Consider the following 11,662-nt stretch of genomic DNA (forward strand, 5'->3'; position numbering starts at 1 on the left):
AATCTACTCGATATTTTAAACTGCTATGGTAGGCAGTAGCTTTACATGTCATGTCTCTATCTTAAGCTATTTTTTCCTGGAAAAAGCACCATTTGGAAGGTCAGCTGCAGACATCACGTTGCCAGAATAGCAGTAGACATTTGTATGTATGCCCACATTCAAACATGCATGCCCATGCTACATACATTTAGACATGCAGCCAGAAAAAACAGCCAGTTTAGAAGAATGCAGATTTTCAGTAAGAAATGTCTTTTTACTGCTCTTGTATAAGACATACACTCAATTAGAACTGAGCCAAATTTAGATTAATTGGGTTTTGGTTTCATATTCCCTTTATTGGGTGTAAATTTCTGGTAAATGCCCATGACCTCGATGGTTTCCTTTTGTAACCACTCGTGCACAACAGCAGCTTTAGTTCTTCTACTGACTTGATAGCCTGTAATGCAGACTTGAGTGTAAATGACTCTATCCACACAGATCTCAGTGGATTTATGCTGATTTATACCAGCTCACTGGCTCAGCATGATTCCTGTTCCCTCTCACATACTCCAGTTCTACAAACTGATATAATTCCAGTGGGGTAGTTCTGGATTTGTACCGGTAAATGTGAAAACTGACCAAAACAACTTAAGATGGCTAGAGAATGAGAGAAAAAACCAGCAAAAATATTTTCAAAAAGTCATAGTTCGGGCTTTTATAAATGATACTATTTAGTCAAGCAAACTTATCTAATTGCTTTCTGGGCCACCTATCCAAAATGTTAATTTCTAATACCTGTGCACGTGCATTTTATAAGTCCACAAAGGGTAAAGAAAATACTAATCTAAAATAATACTGCCTAATTTTCTGGAATACATAATTCATTAAACATGGATTCTGGCAGCTCAGCTTTAACTCTGAAACAAAAGAAATCCACACAAAAGGCAATAAATCTGCATTACACATGGTACTAAAATGATCCAATGGATTTATAGATGTTTACAAGTTTGCAGAGTGTGACACAGCGTCCACCAGAAATTTGATACTCACAGCACAAAACATCATAAACATATGTCTGCAACTACAAAAGGGCCTTTTTATGTGGGGATCATTGTTAAAATTGTCTTCAGAACATAAACCTTAAGTTGTAAATGCTACTCCCCATTTATTCTCCAAGACATAACAAATGAGGGAAGAAAAGCAGAGATATGTTTGTAATTGAAAATGTGTCTCAGGAAATGATCTGTACAGGAACATCATTCTCATTCCATTAACTGCTGACTCCAAGCCAACCATTTGTAAAAGTAAATAAATATGCAAACTGGCTGACAACAATGTGCCTGCCTTTAATGTTTCTGCATTAGTACTCAGTCTCCAAAAAAGAATCTATTTTCTTTTCTCATTTCTCCATTAAACCAAACATGGCATGCACACAAAAGGAACAGGAGTAATACTGTTCACAAAAAAAGATGGGAGAAATGCTATGATTTGATTTTCATTTATGCAACACAAATTAAATGCCTTTTGCCTTGAACTTAAAGTCCAAAGCCACTCTGAAGTACCTCAGTGACTAGTTTGCTGTTCCTTTCTTTCTTGCAATTAGCAGGGAAAAAAGCCCTCCACAGACAGACAGATGTCTGGTCTGGGTAGGTAAAAAACAACAAATCAGGAAGCAAACTCAGTCCTTTTTTAAAAGAGTACATGTGATTCTCTTTCGCCATATCACAAGTAGCTTCATTAAGCCTTCCATGCTTTCACATTTCATTTGGGATGAAGGTTCGTTCTCAGAATTTCCCTGTAGTTTCTAAGAGGTAATAAGCAGCGAAGTGCCAAGCTAACACAGATGCCAGTCATTCCATTCATTCCTTCTACACATCCTCTCAACACATCTTTTAAAATACATAACCAGTATCTGCAGATGTTTTGAAAAACCTGTCACCCCACAGGAGTGTTTAAAACCCTACTGAAAAATCCCAAAAGGCAGTTTTGGGAACAAATACAGACAAGAGTTCAATTGATGCTGATTCTTATTCACACTGAAGAACAAACCATGCACATGAGAAAAGCTGTGACCATTCCAAGTTCTAATCAAAATGTGCTGTGTGGAATCTGATCCCAAAACAAACTCCAAAGACCCTCAGATACTTTGGTAGGGTCTTCGTGCAACAGACACATACAGGTTGTTAGCTGGTCTGCACGTGGCATCCCTACATGCAAAACACTTTATTGAAACAAATCCTGGGACAGCAAAATACTTTATGGAAACAAACCCTCTGACAGTTAGGATTTTCAACTTATTGAGGTATGTACTGAGAGATCTCCGAGCTGATTTCTTGAGGCATCTCAGAATTGCACAGAGAACGCGGGGCCATACAGAGACAGAAGGGAGAGCATCTGTATCCTCCTCAATGACACTGATATTTCTCAAGTTATAACAAATCTGCAGGTAGCAATATCCAGAAGAGAGGCAGACAGACCTCTTGGTGCAAGTGGAGGCAATTGTTCCTCTTACACGCTCACCAGCTTGCTGCAATAAATTTTTCCAAACATTGTGGAGTGGAGAAGCAGATTTTATAGGGCTGACTTGCCTCATTTTGTGAATCACCAACCAGCTAAGAGCAGCTATTCCAACATCAACAAGAGGCGCTCATGCAGAGAAGACAAAACCAAGGATCTGTTCCAAGAAGTCTTTCCCAGCTCAACAAGTTCTAGCTATTCCTAAGAGAAAACCCAAAAATACTTCTTAGGAATGTGAGGGCACACTAGTGGCAAGCTGAGGATTTCCGGAATTTCTTGTTCTTTTCTTCTTGTGTATATAAGCCTTGTTTTCGAAGGAGAAAAAGTTAAGAGAGACCCACTGCATCTCAGTAATCTAGATGACCCCTTTTTCTTGAAAGAAATGGAAAAATGCCTACTTTTACTGGAAAGTTAAAGTTCCTTCTCAGAGACTGTAAACTGGTTTATGTCTCACACATGGCCCCCATTTTCAAACTGCAGTTCCTAGAACTACCTGTGTTTTGAGATAAGCATCTCATCATCTTCAGGAAAAGACTCTGTGACAGAGGATCAAAAGATTTGTAGTAAGAGGCCAAGCATTTCTGCATCCCAGAAGGAAAAAAAAAAAAACCAAAAAAGCTTCTCATGCTTCCAAGACTTTTCTTTAGTATCAAAGTCCACCAGGATGAAGTTTGGGGTTGACACCAAGGCTGGACAAGTAGCAAACATAAGAAAGGGGGGTAAGAGTCACCCAAAGAAATTAAAACAATAATGAATACAAATACGTAGATAAAATACTTATTTGCATAACTGGTAGTTTGCAGTCCATTCCTTGCTCCCTTGTCCATCAATCCTGAGCATCTAACCATGGTTCTCAGATTCAGGAGCAGAATTAACTTGCAACATCTAATTCTGTTTTCTCCCTGCTATGTTTAATATTTGTGCCTAACACACAGATGGTTTCTTAAAGTCTCTGCAATACGTCCTAGGGAACTGGAGTTTGTAGTCAAGGACAGAATCAGGATTTAATTTGGGAATTGGGATCTAAAGACAGGCCTTCAACATGGCAAAAATAGGCTGTGGCTTTGGCTGGATCAACAGAAACCCAGCTACATTCTGAAAGAAAAAGGGGTGGATTTGGTAAAAGTCAGCAAAATGAAACCTGAAAATGGAAGAAATATATCTTCCAGCATCCTGAAGACTAAACAGCCCTTCAGGGGTCTCTTGGCCAATGTGGAGGTTAACATGCATTTGACAGCAGACAAGCTTCAGGCTTTGACTGCTACAGCAAGGACCAGAGAAAAGGCAAACTTCCTTCCCCATCCTTATCTCCTATGAGTGTGCATTATCAAGATGCACATCTGATGTGTGGAAGCCCCTCTGCTTCCCAGCCATACAGCATTAAGGGCCAGTTCAGGGATGAAAAGGAACATATCAGGGCTGTCTGTGGAAATCCCTGGCTAGAGGAAGGACTTTGGTCAGCTGGCATAAATCACAGCATGGTGTGATCAATATTGTGGCTGTGCTAGCCTCCTAAAACACATTTACACAAAAGTGTAAGATGATGATGCAACACAGGACTTTGGTAGCACAAACTAGAAACTGTGTTTGGCTTAGGAAAGCAGAATTTGTTCTCAATTTGCACAGGAAAAAAATCAACACTCTCCAGCCTAGGTTCTCAAATCCCTCAATCAGAATTAATTAATTTAACAGAAAAAACCAGCAGTATCCTCATTCTGCAGCATAGAAAAAGGCACAATTCTAGTTTAAGGAATACATCTACATGTTTCCTTTCTGGAGACAAATTGCACTTGTAAAATGGAAGTCTGGCACTTCAAATACAGCCTTAAAAGCCTGTCTCTAATGTTACACTTAGCCTGACAGAGTGGACAGCAATACCTGTACCTCTTGCCTTCCAAACCCATGTCATGGCAAAGAAAACACCCTTCTTTCCATATAAACCAGTAGCAATGATTTTCATCCAGCCCTGTGCCTTGCCCTTCACAGGCCCCACCTGGTACCCTCCGTGCATTCCTAATTTTGCTTATTTCCTTATAAAACTCAAGCAGCTGCTCCAACTTCCAAATGCCTTGTCTAAAACAAACCACCTCACTGAACTGTTCATCTGATCGTGGCGTTTCTGTCAGGACCAGCATTGTAAGGGGAAAGCCCCAGCTCTGAACTGCACGTGCACTGCCACTGTCTCTTCCAAGAGATCTCAAACAAGCTGGAATTTTGGAGCAGCACTTGCTACACCTGTCAAGAGCTGTCAGACAAGGGAAACACCCCTGTGGGAACTCCTACCTGTTAAATGCATTTCCTGGGCTGCTGTCACTGCCAATACACCAATTTCATCATGAGGAACAATCACACCAACCATACCTGCAGCTGTATTTCCTACTTTGCAGGTGGACATACCTAAACCTGCAACTCAATCATCTAAGTAAATAACCTCAAATGGGTTTTACTTCATGGCACTACCACATCTGGAGTTTCCCATAAATAGTCTGCAGCCTTCAGCTTTGATGTCATAAATGAGTTTGTGTTACTGTTCCTCTTAGTGCATAGTATCATGAAGGTTTTATTTCAATAAGCATGAATAGTAAAATTTATCTACTGCATAACACATAGTCCATTTGAAAATTGCTATCCCAAGCATGTTTTTGACTACAAATGATAACTTGCACTGAGTGGAAATCAGCTGATAAAAAGCATTATTTTCACACTGGAGCCAGTGTTACACAAAGACTGAATTTGTACCAAGCTGAAGCTAATAGAAACACATAATCTTACGAAACATCACTAGGATGAAACAGCTAATTCTGTTTCATATTGCAGAAATATTTTCATGGAATAACATTAAATATTAAAAGACTGCTGTATTTTCTTCTTCTTTTACCCAGGAAAAACAAAGTCTGACAGGAGAAAGAAGAAAATAAACTCCCATTCTTATCTTCAAAATATTACAAACCAAAAATAACTACCATTGTAAAAATACAGGATCAGAAAGCAATAACCAGAAAAGAAAAACAACCAGATGAGTCGGTCTAGTCTCCTACCTTTAGGGCAAAATGCTCCACAGCCCATCATAGGGTCGCTGGGCCACCCTCATAGTGTATCCCAGGGGGAACTGCAGTCCTTGAGGTGTTGGAAGCTCCTGGCAGGCCCCTCTGCTGCTGCTCTTCGGAGGAGCTGTTTTAGCTTTAGAGCCTGTTTTCCAACAGAATGGTCCAAGCACATCACAACTCTCGGCTCAGAGCATCGCTTCAGAACAAGCGACTGACTGCCTATATAATTTAATATGATGCCACATGAGACTCATAGACCATCTGCAAAAGAAACTAAATCTGCTTTTTGCAGCTTGGTGAGTTGTGTTCTGAAGGCTGGGATGCAGTTTTGATTGTGTGCTTTTGTTATCAGTCATACAACTAAACAAAGTGCTCAAAGGGCAAGTGTAAAACACACATTTTTAGCGATCCCAGTCTGTTTCTGTTCTAGGTAACTTGTACCTTTTCCCCTTGTAACTGAATGAAGTCACAATTCCCCTCAAAGCATAGGAAAAGTCTATGTATAGACACTGCAACATTGGAAGGGAAGCGTCTTTTTCTTTTCCCTTTTTTTAAAATTTTTATTTTTTAGTTGTTGTGAAACAAAGTCTGATCAACAGGAGTTACTTGAATCCTTTGAATCCTGTTGTCTGAATTGAGATGCACGTGTGTTATTGCCAAATATTACCAAATCCAGATCCTGATCACAGTATTCTTTTCTCTACAAATACTTCCCTACTGAAATAATTAGCAACACTCACATGGAACAAGGATTAAGCCCTGAAACAGGCAAAAGCATATAAAAAGCTAAAAAGTAGAGGAAGGGAGAGGTATGAGCCATCAAAAGAATAATAAACTACTGGTAAGAAATAAACTGGTTTTATGGTCTATGGGTCCTTCCAAAGGGGGACAGTAATGAAAATATAATCTAAAGCAATTACTTATTTGGGCTAAAAATCAAATTCTTATGAAGTTTTCTACAGACTAAAACTTTTCAGAAGCTGTAAAATGTCTAAGTGTTTGTTTCAACTTGGAGCAGGAGGAGGGAAGTGACACATCCCTGGCTCATTTCTAAGTCATGGAAAGTAGTTACCTTTCTAATTTCCAATGGAACTTCATTTAAAATACCAGTGCCAAAAGACAAGTATGGAGAATGGAGTGGTATTTATTGTCTAGGGTTATTCAGCTGTGCTACTCAACATTCCTCGCCAGGTTTCATATCAGATGTGATTCCTTGCAGAAGAAGACTCAGAGCTCTCATCAGTTTTCTCACACCACATTCTTTGCCAGTTCTAAGGAGTCTCTGATACACACTGGTCTGCAGCTTTTGGGTCATTCCAAAAAGCAGCTTTCCAGGCAACATTTCTACTTCATGCTGCACTCACAAGTGGTAATGGGGCTCCCCACTCTGACTCCTGGAGTCCCATTGCCTTCTGGCACCGAAAACCTGCATTGCTGGACTGCTGAATAACAGCATTCAATTACAGGACAATACTGAGCTGGCAGTTCTTTTACCAAGCTTTCCTTTTCTTAATTTCTGAATAGAATCATAAGTGTCCCAGATACTTTATTATGGCAATCCTGTTTGGGACACAAGTACAGCTAAAGGAAAACAATGCTTCACTTGAAATATCAAGAAGGAGGCTGAAAATTATTATATATTAAGAAAATTCACCAAGTCTGAAGCCACAGCTACCTGCATTATCAACTTATTTTATAATTGATTATATATATCTGTTTATAAAGTGATTTTTTTTTCCATGCACAAAAGTAGTTATTTTACAAAAATAGTAAACGAAATTTGTTTCTTTCACGCTGAGTTTTTACACCTACAGAGGTAGACAAAAGATCATGCCCAGGTAATAGGTGAGGTTATAGCAGATTAGCTAAAGCAGAGCTCTTTTCTCAGAGGGTCTAAAACGGCAAGAAGTTGACAACAGCAGGTCTGAAGTGCATAGCTTGGGGACCCAGTAGAGGAATTTCTACTCATTCTCTCTGTAATCCATTTCCACTTGCCACTAACATAAACTCAAGCTGGGTTTGTCATCTTTCAAAAAGCCTGTGCACTTCCCCCTTCCCTTAGCAGAGATCACTGCAGGGAAAAATCCCAGCACATTGGTAAGATGCTTCGGGCCTAGAGTTTCCCAAACTGTTCCTAAGGGCTCATTTTCAACCCTGCAATTTTCAGCTTTGTAAAAACAGAAGTATAGCCAGGGAGGACTAAAGTCTTATTCAAAGCCATTTTGGCCATCAATACAGGAAACAATTCAAAGGCAACATGACACTGATAGCTTAATTTGTGAAAATGGATAAATACTGGATCTGCCACATAGCACATTAACCCATGTAACAAATAAATACAGAAATAGCACTGCAATACTTGGTTAAAAGGTTTTGGTTCACAGAGGAGGAAATTAAATTAAAGCATGTAATGTCAATTACTGTCATTTGTAATTTTATTTTGCTTCCCCAGAAACAATACAGATGCAGGATTCTAAAGTTACCTGCATGTTTGATGCAAATGGGATAAAATTATCTAGGTTCTGAGAAAATCCAGATAGTAGTAGGGAAAAAACCCACAGTTTTACCTAACCTCACTCACGGATCTTCTTCAAAGTGCTGGTCACATGAGGACTGACAAGCCTTCAATTTAAACATATAAGCCAACAACCTGGACCTGAAACAAGACTTTCATGTATAAAAAATTATGTTAAGTCATCAGAAAGGCTGGGAGGAGAGCAACAGCTTAATTCTCAGCTACTGCAAATGGACACAGCCTTACTAAAGCCAACAGAAGAGCATTGACTGATATCAGAAGAGAATTTGGCTTATTGTTTATACTGATTGATTCCAATTGGAAAATTACAGGGTCAGGTCCTTAATGTTTCTGTCTCCTTTGCTCTGCTCTGTGTAAAAGTGACAGAGACTAAAAGCCATGTGGAAGACTCCAAGCATCTCACCAGCACAGTAACAAACACTGCCAAATCTCATCAGTCCTTTTCCCCTTGGCCACATGAAATGCACTGCAGCATCAGCACTCAGTTCTGCTTTCACACAAACAGCTGTGCAGCAGTAGAGCTCAGTGCTGCACAGAAGCATCCTACCTATAGCATATTCTGCTGAAGTCAGGAAATAACACCAAAAATGAATTAATTATACTTGGTGAAATAAATGCCAGACGTATTTCTACCTTGCAAACTATAATCTGAGCTACATCAGAATAAGCAGAAAATCTGCTGTAAAGACCTCCAAGCCATTTTCCTTTAAGTAGGAAAGGAAGGCAGGAAGCATCCTTCCTTTGAAAACCCGTACTTTCCTCGATGGTGTAATGCTACAGTGAAATGATGATTAGAATTATAGGAAAGAGCTAACAAAAGAAAGACTAAATCAATCAGATGCTTTCTTTTGCCTCTAAATGATACACATAAATTGCGTCTATCAGGTTCCCCCAGGCTATTTCAGGAGCAAGCAGAACACAAAATGATGCAGATTCATTACAAAAAGTCTAAATCTAATCTACCTGAATTTAAAATGCCAGGAATCATGTAAATGGAAGAAGAGATGACAGACCTTGCATGTTATACATAAGCAGAAACAGCAGAAACAAGAGTCATATAAACTGGGAGTCACATAAAGTGCTCATTTACCAAGAAATTACAGGTTAGATCCCTGGCAGTGCCAACATCTACTGGTACACAAGTGCCGTGAGGAAAGAGGTGTCTCCAAACTGCCCTCAGGCCTTCCCTGCCCTCCAGAGGATGACATGAGCCTGGCACATGGGACTTCAGGGGTGGCACTGAGGGTATGGGTGACACTTAACCTCCCCTCCCCACTCACTAGGGCTACAATCCAAAAGTGAAGAATTGCAACACAGGCTGCGTGATGCAAAGGGAGAAGGTAGATACCAGAGTTATGTTTTTAGACATGCAAATCATCAAATGGTGTCCTTCCCAAATAACACAGGTGAATGTTACCAGAAGTCATTTAAAAAGGGGAATTCCAACTAGATCTAGGTGGCAAATGCAAGAAAATTAGACTACTGAAAAAATAAAATACCACTGACATGACCCAGTTCACCTATAACTGACAAATGGCTAAAAATATGTTGACAAGAACCTGAGGAATTCCAGCTCTCCCAGAATGTTACTATTATTTGCAATGCACCTTGCAAAGTCCAAGTGTTCCTAAACACAGGCAGGCCCATTGCCTTTTTCCCTAAACACACAGGAGAAAGCGAATGATGTTATACCTATAAATACACACACTTTTTTTATGCCTCATATCATAAACAAAATCTTTACTACAACCATACATGCACACAAAATCGGATCATTTGGAACACTCAATAATACAGCCTCTCTCTCCTAACAAGCCAGCCTCATTCCTTGCCATTAAATCAAGACACATTCAGGTCTAAAACCTTCACCTGGAGCCAGACTTCTTGACTTGCTATGTGCTGACATTTTAAACTGAATGCTGGAATAACTCTCCTCTCACTTTCTAAGCTATGCTGGATCAAAATCTAAACATCAGCAACGCTACTGAAAATACAGAAACAACTTCAAAGTCAACAGAATCTCAGCAGCATAAAACCAGTATGCAGATCAGACTTAGATCATAACTCCTGCAGATTTCTCTCGTGGCACAAAAATATTACTCAGCAAAAGGCAACACAATTGATTAGCAGTGTTTACTCAGTGTTATGTCATTATTTCTCAAGTGGAAAAACTACAGTGTACCGACTTTCAGGGATGCACTAAACTGGCTCAAAGTTTGTGCAGGAGCAAGAGGAAAAACCCCTTGATTTATAGACCTGCACATTAACAAGTGCCTCTTTCTTGTTACCCTCTCTCTGCCTTCCATTTAGCGTTCCTGTTACTGGAGTTGGATTTCCTCTAGGCCTGGGCCCTATTCAGTGACTGCATTACTACCCCAATTCCACTTGAGATTCCATTTCCAGAATCCTGCCAAGCTGGCAATATGGTTCCTGAGAGACTACTTTCCCTGACATGCAGTAAGCTATTTATTGACACACCACTGTTCCCATTCAGTTCTGCACCTAAGCACTGAACTGGATAGCAGTTCCATATGTTGGATCTGTTACACTTCTCTGGAAAATTATATTACTTTGGGTAAATAAAAAGCTAAGAGCAGCAGGAAAAATATCATAAAAATGCAGCCGAATTTGTTTCATCCTGCCTCCATCAGCAAATTTGGTCTATGACCTCTGTATATGAGTCATGCAAGTGCTTTAAAACTTGCAGTGATTTATATTTTCAGGATAGGAAGTTCAAGGCTTATATTTCTGCTCCCCAACCATACATTATTTTCTTTATACACAATTTCTTGATAATTATCTATGAACTAAAATATATAGGCATCTTATTTTCCTACTTTGTGGTGCACATTAACCAAAACCATTCATCTCAACAACCAGTCTCTGGGTTCTTGGCAGAGGAGAGCTGAATGTGTAGGTTATTCCTGGAACCACACTAGGCTGATGCTCTCATCATAGTTTTAGTCATGGAAACAGGCTTCTACCAAGGCAGGCATTGTTTGTTAAAAAGGAAATTCCCAGAATATCTGTCAGAAAAAAGGAGTAGTAGGACACCACTTAAAAATGTAATATTTGCATGGGGCTGTTCATCAGAAGGCTTTAGTCTGTTCTACAAATCAAGTGATGCTTTTTGGAGCTTTGGGCTTGTGTCCTGCTGAGAAACCACTCTGTATTCACAGTCCCTCTGCAGCACAGCTTCACTCCTTGAGACTTACCTTTATAAAAGAGCAACAAGTTACCTTCAAGCTTTGAAAAGAACTAGCAGAAGAGCTGACCAGTTTCTCTAAGCATTATTAGCAGGGCTTTTGGATCCACAAACCTGTTTTTTCTGTGGTCTGTTTGGCGTTTACCACAACACTTGCAAGGTTACGAGGAATGGAGGAACGTCTCACTGCCTTGAAAGGGACAATTTGTTTCCTTTGTGATTCAGGCCCATAAGAACCACAATGCAGCCCTGGCCACATCTATGTTGACTTTACCATGTAGGGACCAACTCTGAATTGCTGCACTGGTGAGCTGCCACTGATTAAGCACTCTTTGCCTCATTCCTGTAAAATTTAACAGAGTCCCTTCATTGAATAAA

General features: G+C 39.8%; 1 protein-coding gene across 4 annotated transcripts in view; it reads right to left on the bottom strand.

The window, feature by feature from the left end:
* The window catches only part of PARVA (parvin alpha), a 63,057-nt gene that overhangs the window by 28,903 nt on the left and 22,492 nt on the right, over positions 1–11,662 (bottom strand). Inside the window, exon 1 of one of the 4 annotated variants that reach the window (XM_010405305.4) lies at positions 5,535–5,863. The exons of the other annotated variants lie outside the window; for them this stretch is intronic. Within the exon in view, the coding sequence (XP_010403607.1) occupies positions 5,535–5,565 (31 nt within the window). The 5' untranslated portion in view covers positions 5,566–5,863. Of the gene's footprint in view, positions 1–5,534; positions 5,864–11,662 lie in introns of those variants that run through there. 4 annotated transcript variants of the gene reach the window in all.

This window comes from Corvus cornix, chromosome 5 (assembly GCF_000738735.6).
Source record: "Corvus cornix cornix isolate S_Up_H32 chromosome 5, ASM73873v5, whole genome shotgun sequence".
Taxonomy (NCBI): domain Eukaryota; kingdom Metazoa; phylum Chordata; class Aves; order Passeriformes; family Corvidae; genus Corvus; species Corvus cornix.